The following is a 27521-nucleotide window of genomic DNA, read 5'->3' on the forward strand; positions in this document are numbered from 1 at the left end:
TGCCCCCCCCCCCCCCCCCCCCCCCCCCCCCCCCCCCCCCCCCCCCCCCCCCCCCCCCCCCCCCCCCCCCCCCCCCCCCCCCCCCCCCCCCCCCCCCCCCCCCCCCGTCACACCAATATGGCGGATTGAAGCTCAAAACGTGATGGTTCTAGAAGGCAAGCTTATCGTTCCTGCGCTAGCGGGGTGGCGAACAGGACGTGATCATCAGCCAATCATGGCGTGAGACAGCCCCACCGCCTCCACTAGCGCCAAGCTCAGGGTCAAGTACTCCACAAACTTCGAGAGCTGGACCCCTCTGCCCTTCACATACTCTGCAATTGTTCTTTACGACTGCCCAACATGCGGTCTTCAGTTTCTACCGCGACAGTGCCGTCAAAGGAGCCTGTTCCTCGAAGCTTTACCGTGAAAGGGGAGAAACAGCAGGAGCCAAAAGCCCCGAATGAACACGACCACTTTTTCTGGACATACACCGAAGAGCCTCATAGGACACGGCGAATGGCCATCATCAAGGCACACCCTGAGGTATGTTCGATACCAAACTCTTGCAATTGAGCATCAGCTAATTGGGTTTAGGTAACGAAGCTCTGTGGCCCTGAGCCTCTCACTAAATACGTCGTCCTACTCGTCGTTTCGATCCAAATCCTCTGCGCATACCTCCTTCGCAATACCCCCGTCATATCATGGACTTTCTTCCTCACCGCATACATAATCGGTGCCACGGCCAACCAGAACCTTTTCCTCGCCATTCACGAGATATCGCACAACTTGGCTTTCCGATCGCCTCAGGCAAACAGGATCTTTGCCGTGTTTGCGAACCTGCCAATTGGCATTCCATACAGCGCCTCCTTCAGGCCCTACCATCTGACACATCACAAGTCGCTGGGTGTCAATGGCCTCGACACGGATCTGCCCACTGCTTTTGAGGCAATCTTCCTCGATTCGGTCGCTGGCAAGGCCTTCTTCGCGACATTCCAGATCCTCTTCTACGCCCTCCGACCCATGTTCGTTTACGCCCTGCCGATGACCAAGATCCACCTCTTCAACGTCGTTGTACAGCTAGCCTTCGACTTTGCGCTCGTTAAATTTGCAGGAGGAAGGGCATTGGGCTATCTGATCATGAGCAGCTTCCTTGCCGGATCTCTACACCCTTGCGCCGGTCACTTCATCGCCGAGCACTACGTTTTCGAGAAGCCCAAGAAGGACCCGTCGAACCCCGCCAACAAGATCCCACTTCCCGAGACCTACTCGTACTACGGACCTCTCAACTTCTTCACCTACAACGTCGGTCTGCACAACGAGCACCACGACTTCCCTGCGATCCCCTGGACCCGCCTCCACGCGTTGAACCGTATCGCGCACGACTTCTACAAAGACTTGCCGCAGCACAAGAGCTGGGTGTACGTTATCTGGCAGTTCATCTGGGACAAGGACATCAGTCTCTGGTGCAGGATCAAGAGAGAGGAGGGCGGCCGCAAGGTCGGCGCCGGCAGTGGATGGAACGAGGAAGAGTTGGGCTCCAACGAGAAGAAAGGACCCATCCCTGGTGTCCTATAGATCATTTTAGATGGTTTGCATATTTGGCGTTCTGAGCGGCCTGGTTTCATAAGAGCATAGAATCAAGGAGTATTATTCGTTGTCAACAAACTCACTGTTCAATGCAGTCCACCCTTGCAGTAGCAGCGACCTCTCCCATGACCTCTCATGCTGACAACACATAGCACGACCAGCATACCTCCAACCCGGCATCGCACTTCTGCCATATAACTCAAACATGCCCAACAGCAGCAAGCTGCCAAAACGTCTTCCCGTCCCTCTTCACCTCCTGACAATAGGACTGCCTCGTCATACACACAAACACCATCTCCCCAAATATCCTCACCAACTCTGCTGCCGGCGACCCCATCGGAAAAGGTCCCTTCGTCGGTGGCGTCGACCCATTCACATCTACAGCATCCACAGGATACTGCGGATAAAACATCAAGTGTGTCGCTCTCAACGTCCTATAGAACGGAACCAGGAAGCCCAAATCTATATCCCATGTCCACGTCCATGACTGCTTTACCTGCAACGGTATAGTAGGAGTAGGCGCCGCACCGATCCCTGCAAGCGTGATCCGAAGATTTATACCGTCTTTCCTCTCGGCGAAGATAGAACTAACGGCTATACTCCGGTCATCAGGTGTAGTTTCAACCGTCAGCACGACATCCTTGATGAAGACAGTGGCGGGGGTAGTGGCTGTTCGGCGCAGACGGAATTTTATCGCAATCATGTCTTTGGTATCTTCGCCCAGGAAAGGCAGTGTGGGAGCCAGGGTCCATTCGTACTTCTTTGATATGCCGATGCTGAAGGCCCATTTGTCGTTGTTGGAGAAGGTGAGGGTTGTGCGTTGGGACGTTTCTGTTACGGGGGCGTAGAAGTAGGGGGTTGGCGGGGGAAAGGTTGCTGGACTTCCGGCGGTGAAGGGGTGGGGAGTTTGGGATGGTGTCTGCGTTGCTTTGCTTGATGGCGGCTCTCTTGGGCCACCGAAGTAGTGGAACTTGGGAGGCTGGAATGCATCGGGGCGTCTTGATGTGGTTCGGGGCGGCGGAGGCCTTGTGAAGCCTGGTGCGTCTGAGGCCGGGGCTGGAGGAGGTCGCGCTGGAGGAGTTCGCGCTGGAGGAGGTTGCGCTGGAGGAGGTTGCGCTGGAGGAGGTTGCGCTGGAGGAGGTCTCGCTTGGGGAGGTCGCGCAGTTGGTGTATTCGATGGCCTCACTGCCCGCGCTAGTGTCTTGTTGTAGCTCTTTCTTTTCGCCGAGTCGAGCAAAACTTCCTGCGCAGTTGTCGCTAGCTTGAAAACTCGTGTTCGCTGCTCGATTTCTGCTGTGGACAAGTGCAGGGTCTTGTCGGGATGGTTCGCGAGCGCAACCCGCCTATATGCCTTTTTGATCACGGCGTCATTAGCTTGGATATCGATACCAAGGACCTGATAGTGATTCGCGTTAGCCATGATCAAATGCAGAAATAAGAGGAAATTCAAAGAGGTGGCGTTGGCGATGGTGTGTTCGTTCGGCGAATGCGATTGTCCTACTAAGACAGGAAAATAAGCGCGGTGATGGTGAAAGTGACTATGTTGGATAAAGCGCACGCTGCGAAAAGATGTTCAGCAAATCTCCCGATCTCATAAACACCGGTTCAGCATCTCAGTCCTGCTGTCCCATCATCCCTTCTCATCTTTTGCTATCGTCGGCCAAGAGTCGTTAGACATCGATGTAGAACCCACAGCTTCTCACAGCTCTTCAAGCCTCTGAACTCCCCGTTCTTTATCCAACACAACCCTAACCATCCTACCCTTATCATCAAACAGTCCTTCGCGCAGGCGCTCTAGGTATATCTCATAGCTCGGCATATACCCATCAATGAACGCGCGAACCTGCTCATCCGACATCCCCGACCCCTTGACCTCAATCATCTTGTGCTCTTGCTGCAGCCGCCACGTGTACACGTTCCTCAGATCATCCGTGTCGATGTGAATGAAGAAGTCAAAGTGCTGAGGTCCCATGAAGGCGTCACAGTAACGCTTTAGGTTCTCGTTCACTTCGAACAAGTGGGGAAGCTGATGGTTTGCAGGGGTGTTGACGGTGAGCTTTCCGGCTTTTGCCAACGAGTGTCGTTCTTCGATGAACGACTGCGGGACGGGTTGGAAGCCGACGCACCAGCCCTCGAAGACGACAACGTCGGGCTTCTGTGAGATTTTTGGCCATTCTGATTCTGGTGCTCGGTCGCCTTCGCCGTTGTACTTGCTCTTGTCGAAGCTGGGTATCTTGAGGTCGCCTTTTCCGGTGTACTCCTTCAAACTACTGAAGAAGTTTTGAGCTAGCTGCTCATCATGTGTTCCAGGCTGACCACGAGTACGGTAGAGCTTGTTGTCTGGATCACGATCCCGCTGGACCACTAGCTCATCATGCGTCTTGTAGAAATCGTCCAGTGAAACAGTTATCGTATGTAGGCCATGGTCTTGCGATAGGATCTTGACCAGCTCGGACGCCCATGTCGATTTGCCTGATCCTTGCAGGCCAGTGATACCAAGTATGATAGGCTTTGATGACTCCTGATGTTGCGACTTGATCTTAGGAAGGAGGACTTCGAGCGTCCTGCGTATGTTGTCTGGTAGGCTAGACATGACGCAAACTTTCCGGTATGTGTAGTCCTGCAATCTTGAGGTACGACCAGTGTTGGCTCTCGTCTAGCCCTGGCTGTCATCCGAAGTATATATTAGCGGACATGTATAGTCCGGAGTGAAGTCATTCGTACCCGCCGCATCGATGTCGGCCCGAGCGCACCCCGCACTTTCCACAAGCTGTCAGAGTACCATCTGTCACCACCCCAAAGACAAGGCTGCAAACCGAGAATCTGAAGATGTAACCTCCCATGCAGAGCCATGCGCTTACGGTCGTACAAACCGTTATCGCCCCTGCCGTTATATTGCCTATTCCCTCGCTACCGGCAACAACCACCTAGCACGACACCGCCGTGTCAAATTTCCACAACACCCAAACCAATAAGCTACGCAGCGGCACAACACCAAGCAAATTACCGCTGCGGCCTCGCTACCACGATCTAAAGCCAGGGCGAGCAGAAGACGAGTTACAAAGTTACTGCGTTAGGAAAGAAAAGAGGAAAAGTGTGGATTGTGGCATGCGATTTCACGGTTCCGACTGTGACAGTTCACCGCCTCTTACGCTCGTGAACCACTGCAGGTGACGGGGTCGAAATTGCGGTCGCGCAAGCGTCCCAGACATGGTTACGGAAAGTTGTGCGCTGTTCGTGTTTTTCTTGTGGTTCTGCGTGCTATTTTTGGTGGCTAAGAGAAAGGGAAAGGGACGGTTCAAGTGCGCGAGTCATGCAAGTACGAACTCCTTTCCTCATATAACCGCGATGGCAGGTGCGGGATCCATACTCGTCAATTTCTCGAGTCTTTCGGCCGTCATCTGGTATACCTCCGGCAGTCCCGTCGCACTCCAGGCTTCTCCATTCATGAGCTTCACCAACCCAGGCGCTGCCGTGAAAATTCGCGCCATCCCACTGTCCCGATGTTAGCCTCGCACCTCTTCCTAGACTATTGAACTTACTGTCCATGATGGCCGGCACAGATATATTGACCAGGCTTCTCGGGCAGCTCTCCGACGAACGGCACACCGTCCGCGCTCAACCCGATGATACCGCTCCAACTATACTCAAAGCCCTCCCCGGGGCCTGCAGGGGCGGCTTTCCAACCGTCGAATTCGGATTCTGCAAACTTCCTGACATGCTTTGTCACACTTTCTAGGTTCGCAAGTCCATCGTTGATACAGTTTTCTGGGTTCTTCTCAACCCATGCATCCAGTTCCTTTTGGCCTGGATTGGAGCCACCGAACATAATGTTGCCATCGGAAGACGAACGCGGGTTGATACTGAATAATGCGCCATCCGGTAGCAGAACACCATAGGAGTTGCTGATAGCCTTTGACCCGCTGAAGGCTTGCGGCGGAACTACTCTGTTGCACATATGCGGCTTGGGCGTGATGATGCCGCGAAGTGATGGCTCGAGGGCTGCACTGTATGCATTCGTAGCATGCACCACGGTGTCACAGGTGATGTCTCCTCGCTCCGTATGGACCATCCATCTTCGAGACCCCGTCCCCTCTGAGATTGACTTCGCAGTAGTGCGAGTTTGGAGATTGACGCCCTTGCTGATGTTGTCGCGCATGATATGTGCAGTCAACTTCCACGGTTGGAGGGTCGATGCCTGCCATGCGTAGCATGCTTTCGCATTCTTGATCCGCGTCTTTTGCGCCGCTTCGACAGGATCGTGGGTAACTTGGATATGGTCGACCCTTCCACCTGCTTCCGCGTACCTCTCGAATATTTCTTTAGCTATCTTCGCAACTTCTTCGTCCAGGGGAACATCCAGGGTCTCGCCAACCCAGAGATCGCAATCCACGTTGTTCTCTTTGATGTATGTTACCAACGCTTCCCACGTAGCTTGCTCATTGTCCAAGATCTTGACAGCCTGCTCATGGCCGTACGCTTTGGCGTGTTTCCCGTAACCCCGCCACTGATCAGGTTTGCAGTGGCCAGCGTTGCGACCTGTTGCGCCAGAGCAGAACTCTCTCGCTTCGAGTACAACGACTTTCTTCCCAGGGAACGTCTCGAGATGGTGCTTCGCGACAAGTGTCCCTGTGATACCAGATCCAATTATGACCGTATCGGCTTGTTGTGGTAGCTCATCGGTAGTGCGGTGATCTAGGAGAGGATCGCATCGAACTTGCTGTAACCAATACGAAAGCGACTGTCCACCTTGTTTTGGGAAACCTGTGCGACCGTGACTTTGTGGTTGCGATGCGTACTCTTCTACATTAAGAGCGGCTGATATTTCTGGAAGTGTGACGCTGGGTGCACCTCCCATTCTGGGGTCTTCTGCGTCTACTTGCTTCATTCTGGAGTGCCAGAAGTGTGTGTAGAGAATGTGGCTCTAGAAGGGGCTAGATACGTCAACAAAAGTCATGCAGCAGGCCCATTTTGATGGCATTACGTTGATTTCGAACACCTTTACACCATATGCCTACTCACCCTTCGCTGTATTCGACTGCTGTTGCGGCGTGTGAATCAGGCGTTGAGTGTTGGGCGCGCAGCCCGGAGATAAGCTGTCAGTCGCACCTTGCCCCACATGCTCGTCACTTACTGCAGCATCATGGTTTCCATCAGACTTGCGGTATTCCAGCCACCTCGACAGACTCTCTAAATGCGTCCGCCCATCTTCGTCGTATGATCGTCATTACATAGTCGAAGCAGTCGCAGTCTCTACCTTCCAAATGTCGGCAGGTTGCCACTGAAGAAATAGCTGCACAAGAAGCCAATGTCATCACACGAATTACCGCGTGAGTCGCTGCATCATACCCCTGGCTAGTCGATGTCTCCTTCGTCTTCAGCAGGCAGGCGCCAAGGTTGTCTCTCTGATGCTGGTCAGAGAACACTTCGTAAAGATGCGAGATACGCGTAAAGCAAGGAAGTCGAGCCAGGCGTTGATGCAGACCGTCACATGATTTTGGTGTTCCTTAACCAGGATCAATAACTTTCGCTAGCGCCAAAAGCGACCAGGAAAGAGAACTAATTAACCAGGACAAATAACTTTTTGACCCGGATCAATAACTTTTTAACCCGGATCATTATACTCATTTCCCGGAGACGGTGGCACGGCAAAAACTAAACACGCGTCCCCTATAGTCGCTCCGAGACAGCTCCCGCTTCTCATGTGGGTGTCCCAACGTATCTCCGCGCAACGCGCGTGTTTATCTTGGGTATCCTGACGCGACGCGTCACAACTATACATCAAGAAATCACAATAAATTACCATCACGTCCACGTCCTACGAAGTCGAAAGCGGCATGGAAGCACCACGTAAACGCCAGCGCGTCGACACCGACCAATGTCCAATCGCGCAGCCAACGTTCGCCGACCTTTTCGCCGACTATTACGCCAAAGCTGATCTTCAACATTGCATCGAACTGCTGCTGTATGCAGACGACGATGGCGAGCTCACCAAGCAAATACTTCTGAAGGCAGCTCTAGCTACACCAGAGATCGCCGCAACCCTGCGCAATCACAAAGAGGAATACATTGAGCGAGAGCGTCACAAGGTCATCAGTTTCAGCAGTCACGCCGATAAAGTGATTTATTCAATCGAAGACCGTTACATGGATCTGAGCGGTTCCGAGCAATATGACGCCGCTTCCGACGTCATACGACAAATAGAAGAAGCGTTTACACTCATTGTCGAACAAGCCACTCAGGAGTATGCTTCTCTCGGAACGAAGATAAACGCGCTTATAGCTCTGCGCTGCATTGCAGTGTCGATATGTGGAGGCCAAGAGGAGATCGGTAAACAAATCCGTAATCATTTCCAGGTGGATGACTCTTTGGAAAGCTCAATGAACGCCGTGATTGACGAGATGAGCGTGGAGGAATGCGAGAGGGTGTGTGCCCTAGAATATTCGGGTAGGCCGTTCCTAAAAGCAATGGAGCAACTCAAGGAGCTTGCCGACGATCATTGCGTTTTCGAGGGGCTCCAAGACGTGATCGCAAATCTTACTTGTGAGGATGAGACGGAGGAGGATGGGGAAGGCGAAGGCGAAGAAGAAGAAGAAGCGTAAGAGGAAAATGAGGGAAGCCCTTCGTCAGATATTACCAGCTGCGAAATATATGGCACAAAGTCTGTGGATGAAATTTCGAAAAAAGAAGAGTAGTTGGGCTGTTAAAACTCCTGCGGCGCCCCTCAAACCGACGCGATGGACCGATGTATATTGGCCAAACACAAGAAGGGGATAGCGAGAAAAGGATGATCCGTAATCCGAGTCTGGGCTGACTTCTTGTCATTGATGTTAGGACTTCCTATCACCGACAGCTTCTAGTACCCTTGTCTAGTATCTCAATGTCAAGTCGTGTACGCCGCCAGCATCTGCGCAGCCACCAGCTGAGCACCACTTCCAAATCTTTGCGTTGCATGAGGCTCTCAACTGCGTTTGGATTGACCCCTAAGCCGCCTAATGTGGACCCACTAGTGGGTGGGGCGGCCAATGGGAGCGCTGTTAATTGGGCTTCGAACGTCGATGTGAGTGAAGGCCAGTTGAGAGCTGCAAGAACTTTGACTTTTCCGGATGGAACAGAGATTACGATGCAGTACAGAGCTCCACTTATTAAGATGAATTTCTTATTTTCGCGGTGGAACTTGCCGGATCGCATAACCTCGCGACGCTGTCGCGACAATACGTTGACTCTTCCTCGCCTTTGCGCAAAACGCGAATTGCACCACGCTCATAATCTATCTGCTGAACAAAATGACGGAGCCATCACTTAAGCGACAGCGCGCTGAGAGCGACGTAAATCCATCCACAATAGCCAGATCATCTACCACAACGAACCCGAATATACCGGTCTACGACCTTTGGACGGCATTAAGTGCCCTCGACAAGTCACAAAGAGATCAAACTTTCAGCCAGACAATGCTCGTCAAACTAAATCTCCGCGACCCTTCGATCGGAGCCCAAATTCGACAAGAGTACCATTCCCACCTGCAACGGCAAAAAGAGATGCAGGCAGAACGACAGCAGCGCAAAGACTTTTCATACTGTGTCGACGCGCTTAAAGAGGTTATACGTCATGAAGAAGCAAAGCCAGCGCACCTACCAAGAAATCCAGAACGAATTGCAAGCTGCTTCATCACAAAGATGCGCGAAATCTGGCGCCAAACATACTCCTATTCGTCGTTTGAGACGAAAAAGTCAGCGCTGGATACGCTCAGACGAATGGCGTTTGCATGGCTTAATACACGGGACAAAGAATTGCAGAAGCAGCTTTCAGGATGGATTACCGTGGACCAATCCGACGAGTACTGTCTCGGCATGCTTGCGATCCTCAGAGACATGTCGGGGCAAGAGCGCAAAGAACTGGCCAATATGCCAGTAGATGGGGCGACGGTGGCGACTACGGGGGAGATGCGCCGAGGGGGAAACCGGTTCATGGATAAGATGCAGGAGTTGAGGGAACGTCTTCATGAGACTTGGTTGATTTGTGGCATGCATTTGTATGGTTTTAGTGAGGAATTGTTTTGGTGGGGTCGTGGGAATGAGGATGGGAGTGATGATGGAAGTGATGATGGGAGTGATGGCGAGGACGGGTCCGAGGATGAGTATGGTACGCCACCTTATTGGGAGGACCCCACTGAGTAGGAAAATGGAGCATGGAGCACACCTAAAGTGGCTGTACGCGCGGAGATTATGCTATGGGGAAAGAAAGAGGCGTCAGCTAGTCGACGACGAAGGCGAAGCTACTAATAGTGTTTTATGGAACAGAACATGCATGAAAGCGCGTTGTGAGATACCACGAACCCATCCCGAACGTTCAAAACCAACACTTTGAGTGAGATGCAAGGGTGCGAGCTGTAGGGATGTATGTGTGTGTGTTCGGAGGACAGGACGAGAACGTCACGCACAAACATCCCTGCAGCTCGCATCCCTGCATCTCACTAAGACTCCACTCGCCATGAAGCACTCACTCCCGCAGCCCGTTCTTCAAAGGTACTTTCCTACCCACACCCTAGATACCATCCTCGTAATCCGCCTCCATAGCTAACTCAGGATCAGAATCAAAGCCTTCCTCCTCAATGTCCTCCGGCCATATCTCCAGCGGCCTCACGAAAGGAGCGAAGTTGATCTCAAAGCCCGCATCGAGTAGATCCCGTTCTTTCAGCTCAAGGAACTTAGTATGAAATGTCCCTCTCCGACATCCAGTCTCATCTACTGTAACTGTGGCTCCATCCACTGCCATCCTGCACACCAGTTCGCGCTCTTCATAAGTCAAGGAATGCACGATGTCTGCCATGCTGGGGGCGACTCTGCCCCCATCTTCGGTGTTGATATGATCTACGACTGCGGCCCGCAATTTCTTGTCTGGGATCTGGACTATCAAGACGAGCAGCTTCCTCAGCGCATCCAAGGCGTTTTTCTTGGTGCCGAAAGACGAAAATTCATATGTCCGACCGCAGATTCTGCCCACGCTGGTGAAAAATGTCGATCGGATTTTGGAGGAAACACTAGGGATCTCTGCCGGTGTTGTGGCACCGTCGCGTGTGCCAGGGATGGCATAGTCAAGGCGTTTGATGTCTTTTTGGAAGTCAACGACTATATTCTTTTCCTTTTCCAAGTAGGCGTCGTAGGCTTCGTTGATTCTGGCTGCGACTGCGGGATCCTCGGCAGCTAGCTTGTGGAGGAGGCGGTGGCTGAAGGGCTTGAAATCATTGCTGTCGGCAGATGCTGAATCAAGGGCTTCGATTCTTTTGAACATGTCGGGAGGAAATCTGGTGCCGGGTGCTGTAGCAGATGACTCTACTGTCGGGGGCGGATCTACATTTGATGTGGTAGTAGGCAGATGGGAGGGTACGGTGTCGGCGCTGTCAGCGCGCTGGCGCTTGAGAGGTGGTTCCATGCCGTTGTAGTTCTATCAAGGGATGCTATGTATCACAGATTCCGCAGTCTGCGCAGAGAAGTGGATAACAGACGACGTTGTCGCGCGGGAGGGCGAGACTTTACGCGTTGTGAGACGGTCCGAAATGACGTAGCTCGCCCAGGTAGGCTTGGACGCGTCAAGGAGAGCTATTGCTTTTGCGGAGTACCTGCCGTTGTCGTCTGGACCATCGTTCTTGTCGAGGCATGAGCCGAATGTCCCATTGCTTTTCTTCTGCATCGTATGCTGTGCCACGAAGAGGATTTTCGTGTCACGCAGATACAGATCGCCCCTTCCCGTTGCCGTGTCAGTCGACGCACGGACGTTACCACAATACCCGACATCCCTTCCACGTCTCTACATATCATCGCTTCTTTCCTATGTGCGCGCTCATCTCGTGGTAATCCCATTGCAATGACTTTGAATAGTACTTTGGGTGGTTGAGTATGTGATGACTATGATTTGTGACTTTACCTACTCGTAGAGATTAACTTCACACAAGAACAAGCTTAATTAATTTGTACCTAGGCAGTACTTGAATGTGTACGTAAGCATGTTCAGGCTCGAACGCTAATATGTGGTCACAATAGCAAAGGGGGGGTTGCGCCTTTGACTCAGAATGGGACATGGTCTTAGTTCGAGCTGGTCGTTGAAGTTGAACTTGGTAAGCGGAATATCCGTCTTAGCTTTGTGGTATGGCTACTTTCGCACTTGGCGTTATCTCGCAAGACAGTAAATAGTACTGAGAGTCTTCCGTGCAAAAGAACTCAATGCGCAAACATTCGTCGTCACCTGGCCAAAGATCTAACCATCTCGCGATGCATATGCCCAGCCCTACATCCACCCACTTCATCAACCCATGTTCAAGCACTTATACCCCAAATATCTCATTTGTCGCGACCTTACAATGCAAAACATATCAGCTGCATCCATTCTCAGTGCATGCCGTACACATTGCACCCGCTGAAAAGCTCACTCCTCTCGTTATCCACGACGAGTAAGAATCATCGTCTTCTTCCACTGCATCGCTGAGTCCATCTTCATCCCTGTCCTCCTCTCTACAACTCCCTTCATCCTCATTTTCCTCGTCCAAAACTCCGCTTACATCCTCAACAAAAGCATTGTCAAGATCGCCGTACGCAACCTCTTCAACAACTTCCCCAGCGTTATCTTCGTCTTCATTTTCGTCTCTGTCTCCGTCTTCATACTCCTCCTCCTCATCCTCTTCCATCTCCTCATCCCCATCCCCAAACTCATAGCCCCTCTCCATCATCGTCGACATCATGGCTACATGATCAATAATCAAAGCAGCACGCACTCGTTCCTCCACAGACAACCATGTAGCATCATTGAGCGCGCATCTGACTTCTTCAGCCGTCCGTTGGAGTTCGTTCAACACCGACCGGACGCACTTCCGGCGTGGTAGGTCACTGTCGTTGATGCTGGAGGTGCGGCGGCGCTTGCGAGGGCGGTGTTCCATGGCTGTGGAAGGATATGAAGGGTTTGGTGATATACGAGATTGTTGAAGTTGGTGGAGGGGGCAAATGCGAGTGGAAAGGAAATCGTTGAGTTCTTGATAGTGTGCATGATGAATTACAAGTAGATGCCATCACCTACCCTTCAACCACAGCAGTGACGGCATCTTCACCCTGGTTGAATGGTCGACCCAAACCCACCACAATCTCAATTTCAAACTTTCCGAGAAGACACTTGATAATAATCTTTCATTTGATTACTCAAATATCTAATAATGCTTCTTTGTATATGGGTTCGTCTCTATCGTGTATATAATGCATAATGGCGTCTAATATGCAGTGAAAAGGGTATCTGCGCCTCTCCCATGCTTTTGATAACGCCGTTGAAGTGCACTTTTTGCAGTGAAAAAAAAAGGAAGGATCCCACCCAGGTATGAAGAACGCTTGAATGGTGTTGAAACGGCAGAGTCGAGATGGATGGGAAAAGATCGAGCGGAGTGGACCGAAAGACCGTGTGGTTATGTTGGACGGAAAATTCGCAGCGCTTGCGAGTTAGACTGTCCACGCAAGGCGACTGAAAGCTGTTGCTCTGCATCCTTATATCTTGGCCTGGCGAAGAATCCGGCTGTCCTGCTGCGCTTGTTGCAGCGCGAGAATTTCTCTTTGCTCCTGGAATACCTGGCGCGCGCGCTCAAGCACCATCTCGAAGCCCTCTTTGCCCTTGGCAGCGTTTTGCTGGAAGCGCTCAACAGTGAACTGCTCAATGCTGTTCTTGATCTTCTGCCAGCCACCGCACAGCGCGGTAATCTCGGCGCGCTGGGTGAAGGCGGTTTTATCGGGCGATGAGGCGACGGGGTGGTATATGCAGGTCTCGCGCACGTTGAGGAGGTCGGACCATGTCATGTTCATGGAGCAGAGGGTGAGCTTCTTGGCGACAGGGTCGACGTAGGAGGTCTCGTAGACCATGGACGTGTCCTGGCCGCCGAGAATGGTTTGTATCCATTTGGGTGTAGATTGCTGGCAGGTGATGAGACGTTCTGTGCGGAGCTGCGGTGTGTTAGTTTTCTGCTCGGTGAGGCTGGTGGGGCGCGCCGAATTGACATGTGAAAGAAGGAGTCACTTACAATTCCTGTCGCTGGGTCGACGGAGCGGCTTAATGTGTCGACGGCGATGACATGCGGTGTCTTCTCGTTCCAGGGGCCGTATTTGCGCCAGTTGCTCGTCGAGACCTCTTCCCATGTGTAGTCGAAGTCGACTGTCTGCTGGAAGTACTTCATCGCGTGGTCGTGTGCGCTGTCGTGTGGGTCGGGTAATGTTCGTTGTCGCTTCGATGTGACGTGTTCGCAGTGATTCGGACCCGAGAATCCGATGGTATGTATTGATGAGCTGTGATAGCTGTACTGTGGAGTTGAGGTGGGTTAATGTGAAGGGTGCAAAAGGTTTGGAGACGGGTGGGCAGAGGCCGAAAAGCAGGCCGTGCGCTGGCGATAAACGATCGTCGGGGAAAGCGGGAAGTGCTCAACGCTTTTCACCGCTCGTGCCCTGTATCTTTGTTTCTTGTTTCTCCGCAAAGTCGTGCCGATTAAAGTGCGGTGTACGGAGTTGGAGACAGATGCGTTGTCAAACAATCAAAAAGCAAGAAAGTCGCGATGTTCTGGTTCGTTGGTAAGAAAGCAATGTGAAACGAGTGTACGAGAGCCTTCTATCCGACCTCACGTCTTGCGGATCTACAAAATCTTCGCCACGGACAGCCGCCTTTCCACTTTTCCGGCCAATCACAGCCGAGACGCTGACAGCCGCGGGTACGAGTCGTGTGCCATCCTCAGCGGCGTCTGGCCCAGTCATCCCGACTCTCCCCGTATGACGTCTCGACCCGAATTGGCCAGGTCTCGTTGGTGGACTTCTTCTAGACTTGACGCAGGGCGTGGAGTACCTGAAGCTTGCACTGAAGATCTAGCTGCGCATTTGGCTCGCGCACCAAGCTAAGAATCAGGGTCTTCCGGCTGTCGTGTGCGCAAGGCGGTTATTGGCTTGGGACGGTGATCCACGACGTGTGTAGTGGGATGGAACTCCTCGGTTATGCCTGTCTCCAGTGCGTTGACGATGGTATCACACATCAATGACGAATAGAATTCATGGTGATTACTTCAATTTTCTACGTTTGCTGCAATGAGCAAGCATTGTGATAACCCTAATACAAACGAGTGAAGGCCCTAAGGCTGCGATGGAGACAAATACAAATTCATCGCAAGAAGAGAGCAAGTTATTGTCGTCTTTCGACGGCTAATCATGTATTTTCATGATTCATCTAACCAAGTGTATCATTGGTATCATAACTTTTGTATGAAAGCGCCAGAACGCCAACCATGCATATGCAAAGTGTAAGTAACTTTCGTTGCTTCGTGTGAGATACTCAACCCAGTGTTCATTTCACTCCGTCATGACCATCTACAACTCCAATGCCTTCTTCGCCATTGCGAGCGCACCGTCGAACGTCTTGTTTCCTCCGATGAAACCAGCGGCGTGTACGAAGACACAGCCTGGGATACCAGAGACCTGGTCGAGCTGCTCGTCGCGCACACCCTTCCACGCGTCGGGCAGGTCCTTGCGGTTCTCGAAGCCACCGTTCTCCTTGCTGACGGCACGGATGCGCCACTTGCCCTCGGGCTTGTCTTCGGGGAAGAGGACGTATAGAACCTGAGGGGCGACGCCTTGTGGCTGTTGTGCCTCCTTCTCGAAGTTGTAGAGGTGGTCGGCCCACGGCATGCCTTCGGGGAGGACTAGGATGCGTCCCTGGGGATCGTACTGGAGACGTGCGTCGTAGGCCTGCTTGACCTGGTGACGAGCGGGGAGCCACGAGCGGGCGCGGTCGAGGAGTTCCCAGCGGAACTGCTCGCCTACGAAGCGAGATGCGTTGGTGAAGCGGAAGTCCTCATCAGCCTGCTTGGCCTCTGGGGTCTTGGTCTCGTCTGCGGTCGGCGACTTGTTGCCGTAGTTGTAGCGGTTCACTACGCTGGCGATGCTGAAGCCGCGGTCCTCAAACTTCTTCTCTAATCCTGCCTTCTCCAGGTCCTTGGGCGCAAGAACGTTGATGCCGTTGTCGTTGGCGTCGAAGGCCTCAATGAAGTCGGTATAGATCTTCTCGTACAGAAGATCACGGTCGGCGCCTTCCAGACCAGTCACAGCGGTGATGATGTCTTTTCCGTAGTGCATGTAGACGAGACCAGCGGAGGAGAGCTTGGTGGTGTGGCCAGGGAAGACGACCTCGAAGCCGCGCTGGTGGTGATCATAGCGCTTCTTGTCGTCCTCGTACTCGCCGCCTACGTCGACAACGGTGTGGCATTCGGCGAGGACGGCGGGGTCGCGGGTGCGGATGAGCTGAGCGTCGCGGTAGGTGGGTAGCTCCTTCAGCATGGAGACGGCAAGGGCCTCGTCGGCGTGGAAGTGGCCATTGTGCGTGCCAATGACAGGCACGTCCGTCTTGAGCTTCTTGGTGGGGCTTTCGGCCATGGTGCGGGTGTAGTTGGCAGAGTAGCTGGCAAAGTAGTTTGGTGTGTGTGGTTTGTATGTGTTCCAGGCGATTCGCGACGGTCTGGCAAACAAAGGTCGTAGTTTGAACATGCAATTGCTGCTAGTAGAAGTTTCGCACAAGAAGACGGTCCCGCGGCGGGCACTGGGCTTGGCAAGACCCGCGGGCGCTAGTAGGTGGGATACGCAAAAGCAAGCACAGCAAGCTCGTCACAGTAGGAGGCAGCAAGAGCAGGGCAGGAGGATTCAAGACACTGTCTGACGGCAGACGCAGGACGGCCAGGCCTAGACTCGCGCCGTCGCCGTCGCCATCATCATCGTGCGCTGTTCCCAGAGTGCGCACGCGAGCACGCATCCATCCGTAGCCCCAAGTCGTGCCTACTCGCACAGAGCAGCTTCAATATCGTATCGATAGCAATACCAAAGCCTCTCCTGCACCGCTCCTCGCCCTGCAGCCTGCTCCCCGCCGAGCGACCTCACCCCCCAGCCGCCGGCCAGCCCAAGCCCAGTGCAGCCCGCTCCGCGACGCTCGAGCATTGCACTTAGCGAGATTGACACGTGAAGATAATCGATAGCCAGGCCGTTGCTCGCGAATCTTCAACCACGTCTCCCGCACGCCCACTCCCCCTCGAGTGACTCCCACCAGCTTCTCCCGCGCTGCCTGCGCGTCCATCGCGCTTCAATCCCCTCGCACCTCCTCCGCCGCCCCGCTCAGACGCCACGCTCGTCGCTGCACGAGCTTGGCGACGACGGCGTCCGCACATGTGGGCTACAGCATCGCGGGTAGTCTCGTCGACAACCTTCCTCGGCGCTATCATCTTCACCATACCCCTCGCCTTCGACATTGGCGGCCGCACCTGTGGCCTTGCCTTCTCCCTCTCCCTCAGCGCCTACTACTTCGTCTACTCGATACTGCGCCTGGCCACGCCAGACTCTTCGCGCTTCAGATGGTTTCTGTGTAATGTAATAGCTTGGGCGCAGTGGCTGGCCATACCCACCCTCTTGATCTGGAGCCTCAACAAGTTCTCCATCGATGCCGACGCCAATTCGGGCTGGGTCGAACGCACCTTTGGCGGCAAGCGAGCCGACTTCGAGAGTGTTCAGGAATGGATCTTTGGGAGCGAAGGACTGCTGCAGAGTGCATCAATAGGCGCCTGGGACAAGACACTGCGATACAGCACACCCGTCTTCCAGATCGCCGAGGGATTCTGCAGTCTTCTGGTCATTCAGGCCGCAGGCCAGATTACCAAATGGGTTGTAAACAAGGAACGTGGTGACAGCTGGATGGTACGGCTTTTCTCTCTGTGTGCTTGGAATAATGTACTAACATCTCTAGATCGGCCTTCTCATCACCTCCGCGTCCATCATCTCGACCTCGGTCTACTTCCTCTGGCGCATCACTACCTTTCCCGAGATCAGCAACGTCGACGCCATCCTGATCGGTGTCGCTATCACAACCGCCATTTTCCTCGGCGGATGGGGTATCGTCAGTGCTAGGGGCAACCCGGTCGAATCTTCGCTTTTGGTGAGTCTGGCCTTCAGCAACTACGTTTCTTTGCTAATACTTGCAGTTCGCCTATGTCACTCTCTGCATCTACCAGATCTTCACCGACTACCAGCCATCGCCAGGCTCGCTCGCCGAGTCGAGCGCTCCTTCAGATCCCGCTCTTCCACCGCTACCACCGATTATCATGGCTTCGTACACTACACTTCTCCATGCGCTAGGCTCTCTGCCTACCATTGCCCACACGGGCTTCAACCTCATGGTTGGCGCCGTCATGACCATTACACCATCTGTCATCATCTCCCTCGCCTACCGCGTCTTTGTCATGTATGCCGCGGCACGCATCATCCCGGCCATCAGAGAAAGTGGCGCTCGAGCACTATCGCAAGAACCAAGTCTAGACGATGACGATGAGACCTCCAAGATCCTAGGCTTCCTAACCTGGTTCAGCCCAAGTATCATCATCGCAGTCTACACCAGTCTGCTGATGCAGCACTTTGCCAGCGGAAACGGCGGCGATGGAAGTGCCGTCACCGGCGAGTGGTGGACGAATCAAGGTGGTGATGCCGGCGGCAACTTCTGGAGATGGATTAATCTGGGTATCACGATGGGTCTCTACGCCATCGAACTGAAGATCTCAAACGCAGATGACGACGGCCGGTTAACAAGTCACTGGAAGACGGACTAGAGTACGCATTTAGATGGCGGAACTAGCAAACCAACCCAATCTGGGTACATTGGAGCGAAGAAGGAGGTGAACAGGAACGAGGAGAGAAGAGCAGCAGACACCAAAGCTGCAGCATCAAGGAACTAGGGCAAGCATACCAAAGAGCATGTATACCCACATTGGAGCACACACACACGGATGACAAGTGTGCAAAGACAGATAGAGAGAACGAATGGCAGGATTGGAGGGCTTTCACTTCTCGTTTTGTTCTTTCAAACCCCCGAAGCAAGCAAACAAGAGCGCGCATTTTTCTGATACCCCCCAAATTTGGATCTTTGTGGGAAACCCTTTTTGTAAGACGGTTTGTATATTATGTGGGTTGGTGGGAAAGACAGTGAGATAGGGAGGAAGGAAAGGGAAGGAGAGAGGAGTAAATAGCATCGAATGGCATATCGACTAAGAGTTTTTGAATGGAACGTTAATTGGTGTTGTTTCCATTTGGAGTTTGTGATGAGAAGTACGGAAGTACGGGGAGATGCTACGGTATCTTGTTTGAGTTGAGACTTGTTGCTTGGCTGATTTGGCATGCATGATGAGAGCTACAGGAGTAAGATAATACAAGATGCTGCCGATGTTCGTCTGCATTGAAATGTAAGCTGGGTGAGAAGCAGACGGTACAGTAATGGAGGGGATCCTCTGGGAGAAGAGAGCACGATCATAACTTTGATCGGTGGTGGAACAGCATGAAGCGTTCGATCAACTTCTCCGTTGTGAAATCAAAGCGACGCTCATTGTGGAGGTAGCGAGCGTTTGAGCCCTACCGCTAGGGATCGTCCAAGACTACTGTTGGGAGCAGAGCATGGCCATGTCCGAAGGACCAAGATTCTCGTTTGATGGCAGTACATTGGTTTGGTAATCAAGTCGAGTGTCACGCTTCATAGATGGCGAGGAAGTGTCATAGGGTGACAAGATGTGTACCTAGCATATGAGTAATGGAAATCAGAGAGTTTCGGGTGTTAGACTAAAGTAGTTGGCGATATGAAAAGCCTATGACAGGGTGTCGATGGTAAACTTGCGCATGCCCTTTTTAGGAGAATTCCTCGAACCATCTGACTAATGGTATGGTGTTCCCGACAATGAGTCGGCCCTTGACATTGGAGAACGGATTACTTAGCTGCCGAATACCGTTGCGTTCTATATTAAGCTACGCCGTTAGTGTTGTCCAGGATGTTGACAATGAGCTGCAACACCGCATATACTAATTGCCTATCTGATGATCGTCTCCACACCTCCCAAGTGTCCGGTGACAATGCTCAGTCTTTGGCGGTGTGACGAGTAATGGCGTGTCATATTTGGGTACCAACAGATGTTGGGAACCTGCATCGCGTCTGTATCGTACGTCTATCGCATCTGTAATCAGATTTCGGACCGACTCTCTATTGTTAGGATATCCCTTGAAGTCAGCATATGCTAAACAGCGAACACGCAGCTTTGAACCCTTCGCTGAGGACAGAATCCCGATCCTGAGAATTGCAACCCCAAGTGATATTTCGGATGCTCGGTATGACGGCGACACCAACGATCAATACCCGGAACGTAGAATGGTAGAATCGGACGTCCTTCCTATTTGATTGGACGATCGATGCGCGGGTGAGATCTCACATTATGCGGATCCGTCACACCGCGTGTCGCCAGAGTGAGGATGTCGGTTCAACGCGGCCGGCAGTTGTCTACGCATCTTGTGAAACCTTAAGCGCTTCGGTAAGCGCTGACTCGCCCACGTCAAGCAGCGCATAGAGACTATGACGTTTTATCGTAGTCGAAGCTGGTCGTGTAATTGATGTTTCAATAATCTTGCTTCTTGGTGTCAGAATGGCATTGTCCAAATCGAGTAGGCGAGGTGAATGCTAAAGTATGCTCGTCTCCAAAGTGCATCACCGCATGTCCCGACAGCTTGGTAAATGCGGCACGGACAGGGCGTAAATAACCCCTTACATATGTCGATAGGCTTTGCTTATCCGGGAGCCTGGCGTGCTGTTCACCTGCCGGGCGTAAACATTGGAAGGGCTCGTTTGGCTGCAAAAGGGCGGACTTCGGAGTAATCGTCGTGTACTAGCGCGCGATCCTGCAATCAGCATCCAGTACGTTACACCAGTTTGCTCCGAATCCGTTCGCTAGAAACGCAGTTCTCAGTAGTCGTTGTCTGATGCGAAAGTTGCGGAATCGGTTGAAGCGAACAGTCGGTACCATATTGTCGGGAAACGATGAGTTCACCAGTAGTTCCCTCGCCAGTACATCAAAATTCTTGATCGATCCCAAAAACTCACGCCGGGGAGGTGCGTTGGTAATCCGTCTGGTCTATGCATCCTGCCAACGCCGCATACGTAATCGGAATTGCTCACGAACTGTGCCGCAGCCCGGCATGCTCGCATCCCGAGCTGCAATGGCCAAATGGGTAGATTGCGCGAAGCACCGTTGCTGGACTACATGTCCAACGTGGCAATCGAGTATCGGTTTGTGGTTTGAAAATCTTAGTGTAGAAAGGTTGCTGGTGTCGTGAAGCTGTCAAGCTTGAGCATAGCACACTACACAAAAACTGGACCACATTCGACTCATGCCGCAACACTTTACCGAAGAGGAATCCTTCGGATCCTGTCGGTGAGGCCGTGTCTGGAGAACTGCCGGATCTCTTCGGCGAAAAGAGCGCGAGTACCGCGGTGAGCAGTCTTGAGCTGTTGCATGTTGTTAATGCTCGTGATGGGTTAGTGCGACCGTGGGTATTTGTTTTGGGACCCAGCGACGACGTCAACAGCAGGCGTGATCATGTGAGTTTGCATAACAGGTCCAGATGAATGCATAATCCGGTAAGGCATCATCGCAGTCAGGTCGGTCACGGAAGGTGGCGCTCCACAATCAATATGAATGGAGAATCGAGATTTGGCACGGAGGTGGGCGGCGTATGTAGACGTTGGTGACAAGCGCGCTGTTCCGCGCTTCCCGTCGCTACTCGAGTCATATAGCGGAAGGATGAGGCGAGGCTGAGAGAGAGCAGACGTCAGCTCCGTGAGCACCATGGCAAGGGCTGAGCCGTTCTTGGAATCCAGCGGATTGGAAATCCAGCGGGCGGCACAGCTGTGAGGACAATGCCGTACGGCCTGCGGCGCAGGTCCAGGTCTTTGTCTGATCGCTAGCGGGAACGGAACGCGCCGCGAGAACCAGCGAGACGGACTGATGGAATTGTGAACAAGCTGCGCACGCATAACTCGAACCACATTTGCAGTGAGTTACAACGACAAGTCGCAGCCGACAAACGGCCGCGCTTAACGAGGCGTTATTTCGTGTGCAATGCGTGGCGAAACTGGTGAGGTGCTATTGGCTGACGCACCGGGGTTGCTCAGACGCATGACCGATCGTCGAGCAACGCGTGAGAGTCAGACAGTGCTCCGTACAGCATACAACGGGTAAGTTGCGCACCTGCCAATTAGCCGAGGACAGACATCGCGGCTCTTGACGTATGTAGTGGTGGAGGTTTGACCATATTGAGCGGGCGGGTTCCTGGCGAGCAAAGTTTGCACGCGAAGCGCCCATAGATGAAGGTGTACGAGACGGGCCGGGCAGCCAACCATGGAGGGTATCACGCAGCAGACAGTGGCACTCGCGACTTGGACATGGAGCGCAGCACAAGCATTAGGCCTATGGCAGTGCCGCAGCCGAGCATATTGATGATGCTAAGGGCATAGGACGGGTGGGCGTGGTGGGAAGGTGTGCGGCGTGGATCTGATAAATGAAACACGGCGAGACCCATGAGCGCCTTCTTGTTTGGTGCTGGCCTTGAAACCGGCGGAGGCAGGCACCCAGCAGGCCTCTGAGCAGGCGGTTAGGAGGAGGCAGTGCCGATGGGCCATGACGGCACCCCTTGATGGAAGCGCGCGGGAGGCCGGGCGATACGCAGCGCGTGGTGGTGAGGAGGGAGTGATTCGCAGCCGTCATCGCAGGCGTCGCGGGCGCCGTCAGGCGGGGGCTGCCACTGTTTTGTGTGCTCGCTATGTGTCGGGCAGGCTGCGGTGCCGCGGTCTGGTGAAGAGTTTGGTGGTGCGCGGGCGTGCAGCGCGGCTACTGCGTTTGGCGATGGAGCAGGTGGATAAGCTAAGGTTTGGGCAGCGCCAATAACAACGACACAGCACTTTAATGTGAGGTTTCCGCGTTGGCTTGCATCCTTCTAACGATTCCTGGTCGATCAACCTCGCATGCCAGCACGCCGGGAGCGCTGGTCGCACGCAGCCGTCTGTGCCATCCTGGAGGCCTCTCCGCCCACTCTACCCTCCTTCACACCCAGAAAACGGCTGTAGGGCTGTAGACGCGACTTTTCCGCCAAAAAAACGTGGCAGCGGCCAAAATGCAGGGTCTATTATGTAGATAGTCGAAGGAACCGCGTCTGTGGTCCTTCTACGAGGTGTTCGGTGATGGTTCTGTGCCAGCCCGGGTGGGACAGATAAACGCGGGGGGCAGGGGCCGCCTGCAGCTCGGGCCAATGAGGAAGGGACGACATGGGTGGCCGCCCGGGATGTGTAGAGCCCATGTGTGCGCCAGCAGAAGGAGCGAACAGCCGCCCTCCGTTGAATCCTGTTGCTCATCCGTGGCCAGCGTCTGGCGTCGGGTCGCCCCTCCCACATTCGTCGCGCCATATACTGTCTTCCCGCCATATACAGCCCCCGCCGTGGAGAGGCGGCTTCGCTGGCATCGCATCGCCCGAACGACACCACGCCCGCGCTGCCAACCCCGGGATCCTCCCTCTACGCACACACTGACTCTGAAGAGCACAGACGACTCCCGGGCCACCAGTCGTCGAGTCCCGCACGGTGCCTGACCTGACCGTTGAACTCATCTTACTCCGAGTACGCTACAGTGTAACCACGACATCGCCCCCGGCATCACTCAAGATCGTCACTGCAAAGAATCTCACGACCCCAACAAGACACAAAGATTATGGTCGCTGGACACCCTCCCCATAGCCCGCCGTAGATTCGACTTGACTCCGTAGACTATCCAGCCTTGAACCCCAGCTCTGATATCCCGCCTTGGACATGTCGACCATACTGCATATGCCCGCCTTTAATTCCGCTCCCCATGGCCCTGCGTTTACTTCCGTCAATGGTCGATTGTCTCTGAGCCCGCCCGACGAGAAGAAGCCAGCCGTTGCCGCCAAACCTTCTGCCTGGAGTCCCGTCTCCCCAGATCTTGAGCCCAAACATCACTCCCGCTCCCCAGAGAGCGACACGAGTTCGTCCACTGTTGGCAGTGGAGATCGATCTCCTGATAGCTCAGACAAGACAAGGTCTTCTCCTGAACACCCAAATAAGAGAAGACGCTCCGGCTCCGAAGAAGACGCCTACGGCCAACACAGCCCTGATCAGAGGACCGCTGGCCCCAGGCAACTTCCACTTCCATACCAGCCCTTGAACCGCAACACAACCATGAGCATGGAAGCCCCTCCACTACCGACTCTGCCTCCACTAGGTCGTCCAGACGCTGAACGACGCTGGCAAACCGAGCCCCGTGAATTGCCTCACGCAGCCCATCAGCATTTTCAACGCCATGAATCGCGTCCTATCGAGCACACCCGCACCAATGACATGTCTCCTGATTCGCAGTCTCTTAGCCGTGACATGATCGAAGAGACTGAGTTCACGCGGGCTGGTGTACAGGTCGAGCTCAAGAAGCGAAAACGGGTATGTACCCTGAGCCTAATCCCTGACCAATACTAACCTCCACAGCAATTTGCCAACCGCACCAAGACTGGCTGTGGAACATGCCGTAGGAGGAAGAAGAAGTGCGACGAGGCCAAACCAGAATGTACGTTTGAAAATGGCTTCCTGTTCTGACCAAGTCTGACCTCTATCAGGCAACAACTGCACACGCGGTGGCTTTGTCTGTGAAGGCTATGCCAACAAGGTACCTTGGCCGAAGAATGGACCCGCCAAACCACCTGCACTGATAGCCAAGGACAAGCTCGCTGCCTACCCTACGTGCCCAACTTGTCAAGAAACGCACACACCTCACTGCAGACCACCTCATAGCACTGAAGTGTCATACACACACTCTGAGATGCATTCAACCAATGGTATCGATCGCAAGTCATGGAAACCTTGGAGTGACTCTGCGCCTGCACCGCCACCAGTTCGAGCTGCCTACCAGCCAGAACCGCCACCACCACCACCATCAGTACAGTACATGCAACCTGCGGTCAACCACTATGAAAGGCCTTCAAGCCTGGACCATAGACCTGTGCATCAACAGCAACAGCAGCCTCACCACAGTTCTCGTGGTTATCACCATGCTCCGCCAAGCACGACCCACCTCGCTATCAACACTGCTGTCCCTACCACTATGTGAGTATTTTCTTCTGATTGGGAACCGACCGAATTGTCAACAACTTTTCGACATCAGATCATGTCTATTTCATGTGTTTGATCTTTGACTTGAATTTGGACACACTCGGACTTCATCAGCTAACACATTTCTAGGGCCGCCAAGCCTATCCAGCAGCTGCATGTGGCACCGCAGCATCAGCCTCCTCCACCACCACCAACATCCTTGCCACCTACGCGTTCACCGACACGCTACTCCTCGACGTCTACATCGACCATGTACAGGTCTGAAAAAGACAAGATGCTTGCTGGAGAGCCATTCAACCCCTTTGACAAGGCCTTGATGCAAGAGCGTCATTTGAGCGCGCAAGCACAATCTTATTTCAACGGCAAAGTCAACCCCTCCAACGTTCTATCGAGTCACACGGTCGACCACTTTTTCAAACAAATCCTGAACGCGGGTAAGAGAGGCGAGGAAGGGAGACGAATCGAAACTCATATGGCTGAGACCTGTCATGTTGCTGCGCCCTTTGCTTGCGACTACGGCTACCATCTGAGTTTGGGTGAGAATGTCGTCATCGGCGCTGATTGTCGTTTTCATGACTCGGCGAGGATTGCCATCGGAAGGAACTGCAAGATTGGGGTTCGAGTCACTATACAGACTCTGAAGACGCCGACCGATACAAAATCCCCAAAAGGCAGCAACGGCGGCACAGAGGTTGCGCAGGAGGTCCTTATCGGGGAGAACGTGTACATTGGTGATCACTGCATGATCGCGGCTGGAGTCCAGATCGGTCCTAACACCATAGTGCGTCCGGGTTCTGTGGTTTTAAGCGTAAGTTCATCACCACATTTTTTCAAGCACTTTTATACTGACCTCGCGTAGTCTTTTCCCGCCAATTGCATCGTGCAAGGGAACCCCGCCACCAATATACTCTAAGTTGTTCAACGTGACAACGTCTTGCGCTTCTACTGTCTTTTAGACGTTTTGTTGCGCTGAGGAGATGCCGGGGTCGAGTTAACCTATTTGGTATGGGTCATGTATGTCATATTAAGCGCCACTGTGTGGTGCAGGAGTTTCGGTGTTTCTACAACTGGAGGATACCCATTGCTAAAATTTCTTGTTATTTATGGAAGGGAGAGAGGAACCAGTATATAGTGGTACGTTGAGCACGGGTGGTATCTGACTTGTATAGTCTCCTTGTATCTTGGTACCTTGTGCCTGCTGGACATGGCTCTAAAAGCTCAAAAACATAACATCTCCTACACGCGGTCGCTTCAATCAATAACTGCACTTCATTGAACAGACATGCTGAATTTGCCTGCTCGCGGGTAGACATGCATGTTCCATGACTGCGATTACCTACCCCGCCATGACCTACTAGTGTGCATTGAGCCTAGCTCAGATCTTGGCCGTGAACAGAACTACACGTGCGCAGAATGGCCCGTGCACTGAATCTGAGCTTCAGGCCTGGAATCTCAAAATATCCGCGGCGAACAAGCCAGCGCCGCATCTCCAACGCAACAACACCACGACTACAATGCCGCCCAAAGCGCCCCTAAATTGGGGCTTACTACCGCCGTCCTTCCTACTCCCCACATCAGCGCGATGCCTCCTCCAGCAAAATGCGCAACAAATCTCCTCAAGACCCGCCATCGCATACACATCGATCCGAACCATAAAATCTACCTTCGGTCCCAAACCCGACCGCTTTGCACATCACCCCGCGCGAGAAGCCCTCACCAGCACATCGACGGCAGCGCTCGAGCGAAAAGCACACAGCACGCCCCTGCGCACCGGACTGCTCGCCCTGAAGAAGGGCATGACATCTATCTACGAGCCCGAAACAGGGAAGCGCACAGCATGCACAGTTTTGCAACTCGACCGCAATGAAGTCGTGGCGCATAAGCGGAGAGATATAAACGGGTACTGGGCTGTTCAAATCGGGGCTGGGCAGAAGGAAGCGCGGAATGTGACGAGGCCTATGTTGGGTCATTTTGCGGGTGCGGGCGTGAGTCCCAAGAGATGGGTTGTTGAGTTCAAGGTTAAGGATGAGGAGGGACTGGGCGTTAGTGTCGGGGAGATGGTGGGTGCGGGGTGGTTTACAAAGGGACAATGGGTGGATGTCAAGGCAATAAGTAGGGGTATGGGATTCGCTGGTGTAAGTTCTGGATCTCTATCTGTTCATGAGGACGGGTGATGCTGTAGTTGGGATGGAATGCTAACGGGTAATTTGTGCAGGGCATGAAACGACACGGCTTCGGTGGTCAACCAGCTTCTCACGGTCAATCACTCATGCATCGTGGTATGGGTTCTGCGGGAGGTTCCCAGGGTTCGGGTTCTCGTGTGTTGCCTGGAAAGCGCATGGCAGGTAACATGGGAAACGAGAGTGTAACGGTCAAGAACTTGAGGGTGCTGCAGGTTGACGAGCCGAATGGTATTGTGGTTGTTCAAGGTACGAGATGCATATCACGATCAAACATGAGTTGGTGCTAACAGTTTGTTTTTAGGTTGTGTGCCTGGACCGAAGAACCAGATCATTCGCGTTCAGGATGCGAGGGGAAAGCCGTGGCCGAAGGGACCCATGTCGACGGCTGAACTCAAGCCAGAGCAAGTTTTGGCTGAGGCGGGTGTGCCTGATGCTACGGAAGCGACGACAGTCAGTGCTTAGAAACACATGAACGAGACCATGGAGGAGGCATTGTATCATATGGCAGAGTGAGGTGCTTCGGCTTGGATATCGAATGGCATGCATTTGGCGAAGCAGCACGAGTGTACGAGTATGCACACGTTAGTTTAGCAATGAATGGGGTGCTGATGTGATGGTAGTTGTGTCGTCCCACCACACCTAGGGATGAAATAAGAAAGAAACATCATATTACCAAGTCGTTACACATTTACATCATTTCGTCAAGCTTCATCTCATCATCTTCACGCGCACCCTTCCCATCGTTATCACCAC

General features: G+C 53.3%; 10 protein-coding genes across 10 annotated transcripts; 5 read left to right on the top strand and 5 right to left on the bottom strand.

Annotated features, from left to right (window-relative positions):
* Window positions 1–339: 339 nt before the first annotated feature.
* On the top strand, window positions 340–1554 carry J4E84_007476 (uncharacterized protein; the record flags this gene model as incomplete). The annotated part of the gene is made up of 2 exons (XM_049390059.1): window positions 340–522; window positions 574–1554. The coding sequence occupies 2 exons, from the start codon at window positions 340–342 to the stop codon at window positions 1552–1554; spliced, it is 1164 nt and encodes a 387-aa protein (XP_049242359.1).
* A 1711-nt stretch (window positions 1555–3265) lies between these two features.
* J4E84_007477 (uncharacterized protein) lies at window positions 3266–4159 on the bottom strand (the record flags this gene model as incomplete). Its single annotated transcript, XM_049390060.1, has 1 exon — window positions 3266–4159. The coding sequence occupies one exon, from the start codon at window positions 4157–4159 to the stop codon at window positions 3266–3268; it is 894 nt and encodes a 297-aa protein (XP_049242360.1).
* A 742-nt stretch (window positions 4160–4901) lies between these two features.
* J4E84_007478 (uncharacterized protein) lies at window positions 4902–6454 on the bottom strand (the record flags this gene model as incomplete). Its single annotated transcript, XM_049390061.1, has 2 exons — window positions 4902–5061; window positions 5109–6454. 2 exons carry the CDS (start codon window positions 6452–6454, stop codon window positions 4902–4904), a joined length of 1506 nt encoding a protein of 501 aa, XP_049242361.1.
* A 949-nt stretch (window positions 6455–7403) lies between these two features.
* J4E84_007479 (uncharacterized protein) lies at window positions 7404–8168 on the top strand (the record flags this gene model as incomplete). Its single annotated transcript, XM_049390062.1, has 1 exon — window positions 7404–8168. One exon carries the CDS (start codon window positions 7404–7406, stop codon window positions 8166–8168), a length of 765 nt encoding a protein of 254 aa, XP_049242362.1.
* Window positions 8169–10110: 1942 nt separating this feature from the next.
* J4E84_007480 (uncharacterized protein) lies at window positions 10111–11010 on the bottom strand (the record flags this gene model as incomplete). The annotated part of the gene is made up of 1 exon (XM_049390063.1): window positions 10111–11010. A coding segment is annotated over one exon (900 nt), but the record flags the coding sequence as incomplete, so codon positions are not given.
* A 2078-nt stretch (window positions 11011–13088) lies between these two features.
* J4E84_007481 (uncharacterized protein) lies at window positions 13089–13768 on the bottom strand (the record flags this gene model as incomplete). Its single annotated transcript, XM_049390064.1, has 2 exons — window positions 13089–13538; window positions 13616–13768. The coding sequence occupies 2 exons, from the start codon at window positions 13766–13768 to the stop codon at window positions 13089–13091; spliced, it is 603 nt and encodes a 200-aa protein (XP_049242364.1).
* A 1171-nt stretch (window positions 13769–14939) lies between these two features.
* On the bottom strand, window positions 14940–16001 carry J4E84_007482 (uncharacterized protein; the record flags this gene model as incomplete). Its single annotated transcript, XM_049390065.1, has 1 exon — window positions 14940–16001. One exon carries the CDS (start codon window positions 15999–16001, stop codon window positions 14940–14942), a length of 1062 nt encoding a protein of 353 aa, XP_049242365.1.
* A 780-nt stretch (window positions 16002–16781) lies between these two features.
* J4E84_007483 (uncharacterized protein) lies at window positions 16782–18211 on the top strand (the record flags this gene model as incomplete). The annotated part of the gene is made up of 3 exons (XM_049390066.1): window positions 16782–17306; window positions 17356–17544; window positions 17591–18211. The coding sequence occupies 3 exons, from the start codon at window positions 16782–16784 to the stop codon at window positions 18209–18211; spliced, it is 1335 nt and encodes a 444-aa protein (XP_049242366.1).
* Window positions 18212–23292: 5081 nt separating this feature from the next.
* J4E84_007484 (uncharacterized protein) lies at window positions 23293–25498 on the top strand (the record flags this gene model as incomplete). Its single annotated transcript, XM_049390067.1, has 5 exons — window positions 23293–23919; window positions 23965–24043; window positions 24093–24216; window positions 24715–25393; window positions 25445–25498. The coding sequence occupies 5 exons, from the start codon at window positions 23293–23295 to the stop codon at window positions 25496–25498; spliced, it is 1563 nt and encodes a 520-aa protein (XP_049242367.1).
* A 601-nt stretch (window positions 25499–26099) lies between these two features.
* Window positions 26100–27230, top strand: J4E84_007485 (uncharacterized protein; the record flags this gene model as incomplete). Its single annotated transcript, XM_049390068.1, has 3 exons — window positions 26100–26720; window positions 26801–27014; window positions 27070–27230. 3 exons carry the CDS (start codon window positions 26100–26102, stop codon window positions 27228–27230), a joined length of 996 nt encoding a protein of 331 aa, XP_049242368.1.
* Window positions 27231–27521: the final 291 nt, after the last annotated feature.

The sequence above is a fragment of the Alternaria hordeiaustralica genome (assembly GCF_023758085.1).
Source record: "Alternaria hordeiaustralica strain BMP 2776 chromosome Unknown scaffold_16, whole genome shotgun sequence".
Classification (NCBI taxonomy): Eukaryota; Fungi; Ascomycota; class Dothideomycetes; order Pleosporales; family Pleosporaceae; genus Alternaria; species Alternaria hordeiaustralica.